The sequence below is a fragment of the Engystomops pustulosus genome, chromosome 3, assembly GCF_040894005.1.
Source record: "Engystomops pustulosus chromosome 3, aEngPut4.maternal, whole genome shotgun sequence".
Taxonomy (NCBI): domain Eukaryota; kingdom Metazoa; phylum Chordata; class Amphibia; order Anura; family Leptodactylidae; genus Engystomops; species Engystomops pustulosus.
This window is the reverse complement of record NC_092413.1, coordinates 178,854,627-178,867,247: the sequence shown is the minus strand read 5'-3', so window position 1 is coordinate 178,867,247 and position 12,621 is coordinate 178,854,627. Positions and strand designations below refer to the sequence as shown.

The 12,621-nt window shown below is 42.5% G+C and overlaps 1 protein-coding gene across 1 annotated transcript in view; it reads left to right on the top strand.

Moving 5' to 3' along the window:
• Positions 1-3,629: 3,629 nt before the first annotated feature.
• CP (ceruloplasmin) overlaps positions 3,630-12,621 on the top strand; it is a 43,627-nt gene continuing 34,635 nt past the window's right edge. Inside the window, exon 1 of the mRNA XM_072143099.1 lies at positions 3,630-3,859. Within this exon, the coding sequence (XP_071999200.1) occupies positions 3,705-3,859 (155 nt within the window). The 5' untranslated portion in view covers positions 3,630-3,704. The remainder of the gene's footprint in view (positions 3,860-12,621) is intronic.

Genomic DNA, 12,621 nt, shown 5'->3' with positions numbered 1-12,621 from the left:
GGAGAAACATCTGAACGCTACTTCTTTGTCCTGTTGGAGCCCGCACTTTTTCAAATCTAGTCTTGACCGGATATATTCCAGTGTGGGGGTTGGGTCTAGGTGCCACATTGCATTCACATGTCTCCACCAGTCTGTTTCTTTGTTTCCATACATCAATTCATCCACCATTTTAGGGTGGAGGCCGAACCTTTTCTAAATGTTGTCTTTTGTCTGTCCAACGTTTTTGTCCGTCATCGTCATAACACTCATACAACACACAATTTCCTATGGCTGTTTCTTTATAACCTCCTCTGGTCAATTCCTCTGTATCTTTCTTCTATCCACTTACAATTTCCATTATCATATCATTATCATGCAACCAGCCTTTGTTCTTTTAAGAACCTTTCCATTTACCAACATACAAACAACCATCTTTTGATATACTTTTCCTTTTCCAACATTCTCTGACATCGTTTTACAGCTTCTTTTTTTTATCATTCAAGATCCGTAAGTCTGGTTTTCCCTCTGAATTGCCTCTCATCCTACCTAGCAATTATTTTTCCATAATTTTCGATATATCTCTAGTGCCGGCACACCCTCGCAGTCACTCACTCTTCCATAGGGCAGTTTTAACCACTTCTAACTCTAAAAAAATTTTTTTTTTCTTTTTTTTTTTTTAAACCGTTTGCCTGTCAAGAAATGACTGCAGTCTCCTTCCATGAAGCAGCTCTGGAACCTACCACACAAAATAAATTTATAAAGTCCGACTGTCCAAACTCAGTCTACTTTGTCTCAAGCGAATTACGTTCCAAAAAGCAGCTAGTCTAGGAGACTCTTTAGGTAGGGGCGATTCCAGAATGTAATCTTTCTTAAAACCAGTACAGTACAGTATCACAATAGCGCTATCAAACAGACATGTTCAAACTCACACAGTACCCATATACACTACCACACATCACATGGAGTTTTCAAATATTCTAACAAGATTCTTTGGACTGGGCAATATAGGCATGCAACTCACCGGACGTGGAACAATCTAATCAAGGAGAGACAGAGCAATTTTGTAAGAAAAAAACTTCTTACCTTTTTGTGCAGCTGCATGGTCTGTCTGTCCTGAAAGGATGATCCCTAATTTCTCCGGTAGGCGTCATGCAAACCCAGGTCCCTGTTCGGGCGCCATGTTTTGTCAGGGAAATATCCCCATATCTCGATGTGATGTGTGGTTCCAATTCATTGTATAGTACGAGCTGCTCGGTGAATTACTCAGACCTTCACATGTTTGAGAGAATTCCAATTTATTTAGGTTGCAGGCAGTTTTTATAGGTTCTTGAGACAAAGGAGCCTACTGACCATACCCACATTCCAATAGCCTTCAAGAGGATGTAACTGAAAGATGATCTGTGTACGCGGGGGATGGTGGGTAATGGTGCATAGGAGTCTTTTCTATCAATAGAGCCAAAGAAAAAGACATATAGAGGGAGAACACAATAGAAAATGGATTATGTTCCCTCACAACCCCCCACATGTGGACGTTACTTGTTTCATGGGTGCACAGTGAAGAGCAGAAGGGAAGGAGCGCCCTGCAGCTGCCAGGATTTTAATTTTCTCATTGGCCCCTTTTGTAGGCTATTCATTTTAGCTTTTTTGTCACTGGGGCCATTTGATGGCATTTTTTTTTTCAGGATGAGACGCTTTTTCCAGTGTTACTATTTTGGGGTGGGTACCTCCTATTGTTGAAAATTTATGCATCAATTTGGTACTGGATTTTTAATTTCTTTTGGTGTTTACCGCATAGCCTAGTAATCATGTTATCTTTATTCTATAGGTAGATACGATTACAGGGATTTCATACTTGAATATTTTTTCTTATTTTTATTAAATTTGCCAAATAAAACCCTAATAGGGGGGGGGATCTATCATTTGTTCTTCTCCGTCTTCCAAGTGGCATAACATGTTTACTTTTTGGGCTATGGAGCTGGTTAATGGTTTGTTTTTTTGCAGGACATGTTGTACTTTTCAACAGTATCATTGTGGAGTAGATATCTTTTTCTGATCACTTTTTATTGCATGTTTTTATGAGATGAAATAGGTAAAAAATATAATTTCTGGTGGGTTTTTAACGTTTTTTTCTACATTGTTTATCAAGCTGGTTCAATAATGATCTTTTTTAAATCTACGGGTCGTAAAGGATACGTTGATACTATATATGTGGGGTTTGTTTTATGATTTAGACTTTTTTCGCGTTATTTGTCTCTCCATATGTTTATGGGGCTTATGGCCGTTTTTGTTACTTTATTAATATATTTTTTATTTAAAAAATTTTTTTTATACTTTATTACTAGTTCCACCATAGGACATGAACAAGCACTCATCTGATTGCTTGTTTATGTTAATACCCTGCAACATTAGCAGGGTATTAGCTGTGTCAGCCTATGCACATGCATAGACTGGCTCTGTGCCTTTAATTGGCTGCAGACCATAGGGCTGCCATAGGAAGGATCGGCGCCCAACTACCACAGGTGTTACACTGGGATTAGTCATGTGTGCCCCTCTCCATGGCGGCGCCTGCCGTTCCCCTCATCCTCATTCACCTCGCCACGCTCCTGCTCCCGTCCCAGCTTCCCAGCGCTCGCGTTTCCAGCTCGCAGGGAGCACGCACGGCGCTGCTTGTAGACTTAAAGGGCCAGCGCATCACTCCGACTTATCTGTTAAATTCCGGCCCTTCCCAGCGTTCCCTGCCGAATCTTTGAGCTTCATGAAAATGACCCCGGATCTGTCCTTGATTTCGCTCCATCGCTGCTAGCCCTGACCTCCTGCTCCATCCCTGACCTTGCATCATTGCCGCCTGCCCTGACCATCTGCCTATCCCTGACCACGAGATTGCCTGCCAATTCTGTACCTACACTTTGGTTGCCACTGCGAACAAGTCGCGTCTTTGGAACGACCTGGTGGCATCACGCCACAGCAAGACCTACCCGCTTTGCGGCGACTCTGGTGAGAACCGGGTACCACTTAGATTCCGGTCCCAGGTGTCGGCTTGTGTCATTGTCCCTGGTGGTCCGGTGTATCCTGATGCCAGGTCGGTTCCGCTCTCGAACTGAGCCAGCATCAGCTCTGCGTCCGATATATTGGATGCTGAGCGCAAAGTCACTGCGCTCAGTGTTTAAGCATGTTACCCATTAATTTACCATGTGTTGACTCTCAGAATCCCAGTTCCTCCAATAGTTATTTAAGCTTCCCCTATACTAGATATTTGAACCAGCAAGGACAGCAGTTTACAGTAGTGCCGCACTAATGTGCATGGTGCGCCAGATTATTGAAGACAGGCACACCTATCTGGAACACCCTGCACGCGCCAATCGCCAATCATAGACATAAGCATACATTAATCATAAGTGAGGTGGGTACATATACTTTCATACTCCCCCTCCTTGCATGACCAGATAAATGTGATTCATATCTGGTTCTTCTTCCTTATTCTATAACATCATATATCACCATTACCCTCATATCTACCTCTTACACATGGTTTTCATCATACATATTACATGAAATCACCTGGTACAGTGCAGGATTATTGCCATTTGACTTTACTGGAATCAATGTTTACTTTTCCAAACAAACAGGTTTTGGTTGTGAAACTTCTGCAATACAAATTGCTTAGAGGTTTCAGTGGACTAGGACGCTCACGGAGACAGGTTCTTCTTCTAAAGTGTCCTGGAATAATGAAGGTCCTAGCAATATGTCTCATCACCATCCTGGATTGGGCATGTGTGGAGGGAAATAACAGAACATACTACATGGCAATCAAAGAAGTAAATTGGGACTATGGTCCCCATGAGATGAACATGATTTCCAACATATCAATTGCTGATGATGAGTAAGTAACAGCTATAAGGGTGTACTTATGTGTTTAAGCTTTATGATGGATTTTTCTGAAGAGATATAGAGAAGTATATTGAAATAAAGTTAAAACTTGTTTAATTTTTTGGGGTATTTTACATGTAAAACCTAACTGAAGACAAGTGACATAGTAGACAAATGGTTCACTCAATAAACTCTTCAGAACAATTCATTTTAGTTCTTGGATCTCTCTAATAGAGAAAGATTGGAGATAGATCAGAGATATTGGGGCTCATTTACTAAGGGTCCGTTTTGCGCCAAATTGCCCTGGGATTTTGGCGCACTTGATCGGATTTTGCCACATCTGCGCCAGCTTGTACGTGACAGAAATGGGGGGGGGGGCATTGGACAACCCGACGGATTCGGACAACACGCAGGATTTAACATTTATAAATGTGGCACAAGACAAGCACTTACAAGCACTGGGAAGAAGAAGGTGAACTCCGGCGGACCTCGGCGCAGAAGCGACGAATGCAGGAACTTGGGCGCGCGAGCTTCGTGAATCGTGGCAGACCCGAATCCTCGTCGGACAACGCACCGTGGTATCGCGACAAGGCCGGGTAAGTAAATCTGCTCCATCGCTTCTGCGCCGAGGTCCACCGGAGTTCACCTTCTTCTTCCCGGTGCTTGTAAGTGCATGTCTTGTGACACATTTCTAAATGTTATATCCCGCACATTGTCCGAATCTGTCGGGTTGTCCGACGGCCACGCCCCCAATTTCTGTTGCATGCAATTCCGCGCTGATGCGCCAAAATAATTCTGGAGCAATTTGGCGCAAAATGGAAATCAGCGGGAAACTCAATGAAAATGCGCTCCGCTGACCCTTAGTAAATGAGCCCCATTGTGACTGTAGCAGATTGCTCTGTAGCTAAAGTTCTTACACTAAAGAGTTTTATCTTTTTTTTTTAATACTGTACACTAGTTTGAGGAACAGGGAGGAACTATGATGCTGATCTATTTCTCCCTGCTTGAATCCGCTTTGGTTTCCTCAGGACCCCAATACATTTAATAGCTTTGGCACTGTAGGCAAAAATATATGTGCTGCTCTGTCATGCCCTTTGGGGATAAAGTAGGTTACAAATGTATTCATACTGATGAATTTTTCCTGGTTTCGCCCAAAAAGTTACATTTATTTTATTAATATATTTGATAACAACATTTGATAACATTTGATACCTAGTGTAAGAAAAAGATATGTGTTTTTGCAAATGTAGAACAGAGAAGAAAACGCCATCATGAAACCAAGGAACATACCAAATAGCTCAGGGATAATGTTGTGGTATATTGCAGGGTTTTTAAAAACATCCCAAGCTCTAAAAAATCTCACGGAGAACTGTTCAATCCATCATAAGTAAATGAGAGGAGTTTGGCACAACTGCTCAAATACCAAGGCATAGATGTCCACCTAAACTGACAGCTCAGACAAGGAGAAGCAACCAAGAGGCCTGAGCTCCCTCCGGAGAAGCTGCAGGGAGACACAGCTGAGAGGGGGATGAGTTGCAAGAAGAAAGACATTTTTGAAAGCTAGCCAGAAAAAGTCGCCTTTCAGTTTTCAAAAAGCTATCGAGGGGATACAGCATATGGAAGAAGGTGCTCTGATCATATGAGACCAAACTTTTCATGCTGTGGGGGTGCATTGCTTAACCCTTTAACGCAAAAAGACGTTCCTGAATGTCCTGTTGCGTAGGGGGGAGTATGAAGCGGGCTCACAGGCTGAGCCCTCTTCATACTCACCGGGTGTTTTCTGCACAATGGAGCAAACACCCGTTACTAACACAGATCGCGGGTGTTAATCCTATGATCGCCGCCGGCAATGCTGTCGGCGACATTAACAAGCAGTTGGCGTGGGCACCACCATCTTGGCTCTGATCGGCCCTCCCCGTAACGTCATCAGGGAGAAGCGGCTCATTGCCATGACAGCCTTGGGTCACACAAAGACCGAGGCTGTCATGTTTTAGGATATCTATTACAATGTCCAATTTGCACATTGTAATAGGTGAAGTGCAAAATCCCCATATCCTGCCATACAGAGGTATGGCAGTATATGGTAGGATCAAACAGACAACCTAGGTTTAAAGTACCCTAGGGCAGTGGTGGCAAACCTATGGCACGGGTACCAGAGGTGGCACTCGGAGCCCTTTCTGTGGGCACCCAGGCCATCACCCCAGTATGAAGTTCACCAGACAGGACTCAAAGAATCTGAAAAATAGTACAAATAAAAATTCTAAAATTATATAAAAAAAATCTAAAAATTCACACCACACCTTAGCTAACGCTGTGTCAATAAATGCCCAATCTATCAAAATATAATAACGTTTTTTTGCTGTGTTTAACCCCCAAATTCAAAAATGTAATTTTTTTGACATTTTGAAAATTTGTAGCATTGAAAACGTCATCTTAAGTCGCAAAAAATGACAGCACACACAGCTCCATACACAAAAGTATAAAAAGTTATCAGCGCCAGAAGACGGCAAAATGCTGAATTTTTTTTTTTTACATGAAAACATTATAAAACCTAAACAAATATTGTATCTCTGCGGCTGTACTGACCCAAAGAATGAAGTAGATTAAATTTGAATTTGTCTTGTACAGTACATCCAGTTGCAAGGACATGGTTATGATCTAATTAGAACTGAGAAATGATACAGCAGATTGGACTGGAGTAGGTGGTACAGGACTTTGGCTTATCTAGTTTTTGCACTACTCCACTCCCATAGGAATATATAGTGTAACTATTCCTTCTAAAAACAGGTGTTTATGTGAACTATTGCAATCATTTTTCTTTTAAAACAGGTGTTTTCATCAACTGCTGTTATGAAGGACTGAGGAACAAAATTTAACATTCTGAAATGTGATTTTTTTTTACCTGTAATATTGGAAAATATTGATGCTATAGTAGAGGTTGGAGCAGGTGATATAAGACTCTAGTTTATTTATTTATTTTCTTCTCTTTTCTTGGTGAATACATGGTGTAATCACTCCTTCTTAAAACAAGTGTTTCCGTGAGCTGCTGTAAGGCAGGACTAAGTATCAAAGCTTAATATCCTGAAACGTATATGACCTAGAATGATACACCTGAAGTAGGTGATTCATGATTTTGGCTTATCACATTGTGTTTTTTTCCCTTTCTCTTTCACTTTTTTTCTGAAGAATAATGGGGCAGATTTATCAAGCAGTCTGAAAGTCAGAATATTTCCAGTTGCCCATGGCAACCAATCACAGCTCAGCTTTCATTTCACCAGTGCTCATGAATATTTTAAAGGGGAGCTGTGATTGGTTGCCATGGGCAATTGGAAATATTCTGACTTTCAGACACTTGATAAATCTGCCCCAATGGGTCCTAAAAATGCACAACGGAAGTCAGGAGGGGGCATAGATAAGTTGTGGAAACCGTCACCTACAAAAACTAGACAGACACCTAAAGAGCAGGAAGGGTCAAAGGAAGGCACTTCATCTGGTGAACTGAAATTCTAGCGGCTGTAAAAGAAACTAAAGTGTCGGTTGACAAGTCCAAAACAGCCATAGAAAAATGTAATTCACAAATGGGATCTGTGCAGTCAGATTTAATGGTTATTAAGGATGAAACTAAGGGGGTTGAAAGTAGCTGTAAAAACTTGGAGGAAGAAATCAAAAATATGAGGATGACAATAGATATCACTAAAAAAGAAAATAAAAAATTGCAAGACAAACTTATTGATCTAGAAGGTAGAGATTGACGATCCAATATTAGGATCGTAGGCGTCCCAAAGGGGACTTTGATAAATGATCAGCAAGGTTACAAAATGGTTTCAAGAAACGTTCAGCCCTGAAGGTTTCTCCAATGTTTTCGGTATTGAGAGAGCCCACAGAATCCCTTTTAAGAAACCACCGCCAGGTGCCCCGCCCAGAGCTATCTTGTTAAAATTGATAAGCTCCCATGACAGAGATTATATTTCCCGAGAAAGTCATGAATTAAAGGGTCTGACTTTGAAGGGAGCGAAGGTTGCAATTTACCCAGATTACTCCAGAGAGACCCAACAGCTAAGAGCGGGTTTTAAAGGGGTTAAGAAAAGATTGTTTGAAAGGAATGTGAAATATGCACTCCTTTTCCCGGCAAAATTATGCATCATATATCAAGATAAAAGCTGGTTCTTTAACTCCTCAGTTGAGGTCACGAACTGGGTCGACCAGCAAGGCTTATAACAGGGTAGGGCTCTAATTGAATATAAATTTTTTGAATATTGAAAGAGGGCAAGGGAGGTGAGGAGGAGGGTGGCGTTAGGAGGGGTGAGAGACCTGTTTAGAAGGAGGAGGAGAAGACAGGCTTTTATTTCCTTCTCCCTTAAATATGGAAACCAGAATACTAACTTGGAATATAAGAGGGGCAAGTGACAGATTGAAGCGATGCCAAATTTTTCATGTCATTAGCAGTTATCTTCCAGCTATAATGTGCCTTCTTGAGACCCATCTGACATCGGAAAATGTGCATCGTTTCAAGAAAAAGTGGGTTGGTGAGGAATTTCATGCGTTTGGTTCTATTTTTTCAAGAGGGGTATCGGTATTAATTCATAAAGATATTGGGGCACATATATCATAGTTTCAGCTGGGCAAATTGTCAAATTTTAGCGACTTTTGCCGTTTTTGCGCCATTTTTGCGACTTTTAACTGCACCTATGTGCAGTGTGCCTTATGTATCATTGTTTTACATGTTTTTAACATATAAATTGGAATTATTTCACATGCTTTAACTGTTTAACAATTTTCACAGTAACTTCTTTTATCAAAATTCTAACATTTTTGCTTTTTTTTTTTTCGAATGGTTACTTCTAAGGGTGAGGTCACACGTAGCGGTTTTATTGTGTTTTTAATGCATTTTGAAACTAATTACAACAGCTGAGGAGAGGTGATTTGCCTTATTTCATTACTGTTAACATTTGCATTTACAAAACACAATATAAACGGAACGTTAATGCATGTGTTAACATTGCGTTTACTATGCATTTTATAAATTCGAATGTTAACAGTAATGTAATTAGGAAAATCCACTCTCCTCAGCTGTTGTAATAGGTTTCAAAATGCATTAAAAATGCACATGTTAAATCCCAAATTAACAGTAGTGTCCACTCCTGTATATAACACCTCACATGGCTTGTGTCCTCTCCTGTATATAACCCCTCAAATGGCTTGTATCCTCTCCTGTATATAACCCCCTCACATGGCTTGTATCCTCTCCTGTATATAACCCCTCACATGGCTTGTGTCCTCTCCTGTATATAACCCCCTCACATGGCTTGTATCCTCCCCTGTATATAACCCATCACATGGCTTGTATCCCCTCCTGTATATAACCCCTCACATGGCTTGTGTCCACTCCTGTATATAACACCTCACATGCCTTGTATCCTCTCCTGTATATAACCCCTCACATGGCTTGTATCCTCTCCTGTATATAACCCCTCACATGGCTTGTATCCTCTCCTGTATATAACCCCCTCACATGGCTTGTATCCTCCCCTGTATATAACCCATCACATGGCTTGTATCCCCACCTGTATTTAACCCCCTCACATGGCTTGTATCCTCTCCTGTATATAACCCCTCACATGGCTTGTATCCCCTCCTGTATATAACCCCCTCACATGGCTTGTATCCTCTCCTGTATATAACCCATCACATGGCTTGTGTCCTCTCCTGTATATAACCCCCTCACATGGCTTGTATCCTCTCCTGTATATAACCCCTCACATGGCTTGTATCCCCTCCTGTATATAACCCCCTCACATGGCTTGTATCCTCTCCTGTATATAACCCATCACATGGCTTGTGTCCTCTCCTGTATATAACCCTCTCACATGGCTTGTGTCCTCTCCTGTATATAACCTCCTCACATGGCTTGTGTCCTCTCCTGTATATAACCCCTCGCATGGCTTGTGTCCTCTCCTGTATATAACCCCTCACATGGCTTGTATCCTCTCCTGTATATAACCCCTCACATGGCTTGTATCCACTCCTGTATATAACACTTCACATGCCTTGTATCCTCTCCTGTATATAACCCCCTCACATGGCTTGTGTCCTCTCCTGTATATAACCCCTCACATGGCTTGTATCCTCTCCTGTATATAACCCCTCACATGTCTTGTATCCACTCCTGTATATAACACCTCACATGGCTTGTGTCCTCTCCTGTATATAACCCCTCACATGGCTTGTATCCTCTCCTGTATATAACCCCTCACATGGCTTGTGTCCACGTGGATTTAAGACATTTGCAACAAAAAGTCTCAAAAAGAAGCCAAAATTTGCGCCTGCCAGGATAGGAAAAACTGAACATGTATCACAAGTAAAAAGACAGGATCATACATAAGGTGTAGAGATGAGCGAACATACTCGTCCGAGCTTGATGCTCGTTCGAGCATTAGCATACTCGAAACTGCTCGTTGCTCGGACGAATACTTCGCCCGCTCGAGAAAATGGCAGCTCCCGCCGTTTTGCTTTTTGGCGGCCAGAAACAGAGCCAATCACAAGCCAGGAGACTCTGCACTCCACCCAGCATGACGTGGTACCCTTACACGTCGATAGCAGTGGTTGGCTGGCCAGATCAGGTGACCCTGGGATAGACTAGCCGCTGCCCGCGCTGCTCGGATCATTCTGTGTCTGGATGCCGCTAGGGAGAGAGCTGCTGCTGGTCAGGGAAAGCGTTAGGGTGTTCTATTAGCTTACTGTTAGGCAGGAGTGATTCTACAAGAACCCAACAGCCCTTCTTAGGGCTACAATAACGTTATACTTTTTTTTTTTTATTTGCAGCTAGTACCATATTGTGAGGAATTTGCAGGGGGACTTGCTACCGTTGTGTTTAGCGCTTAGTGACACACATATCCACCTCAAACACCAAAGTGGGAAAATTTATTAGGGGTTTGATTTCAATTAGGCACAGTCTGCCATTTACTTTTTATTTTACGTTTATTTTTTCATAACTCAGCGTCATCTCATCTGGCATAGCAGTGTGCTTTCATACTTGGCTAGAAAATAGCCATAGGAGAATCCAAACGGCTTACTTACGCCTACAATAGCGTTATATATTTTATTTCTGGTTGATCTGCTGGTGGCTGTCCTTGCTGCAGTGCATCTACTAGCAAATTGTGAGGAATTTGTAGTGAGACTTGCGACCGCTGTGTTTAGCGCTTAGTGACTCACATATCCATCGCAAAGACCGAAGTGGGAAAATTTATTAGGGGTTGGATTTCAATTAGGCACAGTCTGCCAGTTTCTTTTTATTTTACGTTTAATTTTTCATAACTCAGCGTCATCTCATCAGTGTGCTTTCATACTTGGCTAGAAAATAGCCAAAGGAGAATCCAAACGGCTTACTTACGCCTACAATAGCGTTATATATATTTTATTTCTGGTTGATCTGCTGGTGGCTGTCCTTGCTGCAGTGCATCTACTAGCAAATTGTGAGGAATTTGTAGTGAGACTTGCGACCGCTGTGTTTAGCGCTTAGTGACGCACATATCCATCGCAAAGACCGAAGTGGGAAAATTTATTAGGGGTTGGATTTCAATTAGGCACAGTCTGCCAGTTTCTTTTTATTTTACGTTTATTTTTTCATAACTCAGCGTCATCTCATCAGTGTGCTTTCATACTTGGCTAGAAAATAGCCAAAGGAGAATCCAAACGGCTTACTTACGCCTACAATAGCGTTATATATATTTTATTTCTGGTTGATCTGCTGGTGGCTGTCCTTGCTGCAGTGCATCTACTAGCAAATTGTGAGGAATTTGTAGTGAGACTTGCGACCTTTGTGTTTAGCGCTTAGTGACGCACATATCCATCGCAAAGACCGAAGTGGGAAAATTTATTAGGGGTTGGATTTCAATTAGGCACAGTCTGCCAGTTTCTTTTTATTTTACGTTTATTTTTTCATAACTCAGCGTCATCTCATCAGTGTGCTTTCATACTTGGCTAGAAAATAGCCATAGCAATAGGATAGCATCGTTTGGTTTTAAAAACTAAAAAACACAAAAAAACACAAAAAAAGTTAAAAAACTTTCATTTTCAAAATGTTTAACCCGAGGGCTAGGGGTAGAGGACGAGGGCGGGGACGTGGGCGTCCGACTACTGCAGGGGTCAGAGGCCGTGGTCCTGGGCGGGGTGAGACACCACCTGCTGATGAGGGAGCAGGGGAACGCCGCAGAGCTAGACTCCCTAGGTTCATGTCTGAAGTTACTGGGACTCGTGGTAGAGCACTGTTGAGGCCAGAACAGCGCGAACAGGTGATGTCGTGGATTGCCGACAATGCTTCGAGCAATTTGTCCACCAGTCAGTCTTCCACGCAGTCCACCCAAGTCACCGAAATCGGCACTCCTCCAGCTCCTGCACCTCAGCCTCCTCCCCCCAGTGTGCCCCCTCCCAGGAAAATTTGGCATTTGAACCGGCATACTCTGAGGAACTGTTTTCTGGACCCTTCCCACAGTCACAAACCACTTGTCCGGTTGCTGCTGAGCAATTTTCCGATGCCCAGGTTTTCCACCAGTCGCAGTCTGTGGGTGATGATGACCTTCTTGACGTAGTGGAAGAAGTGTGTAAAGAGACGATGAGGAGACACGGTTGACAGACAGTGGTGAAGTTGTTGTCAGGGCAGGAAGTCCGAGGGGGGAGCAGACTGAGGGATCGGAGGATGATGAGGTGACAGACCCAAGCTGGGTTGAGAGGCCGGGTGAACACAGTGCTTCTGAGACGGAGGAGAGTCCTCGACCA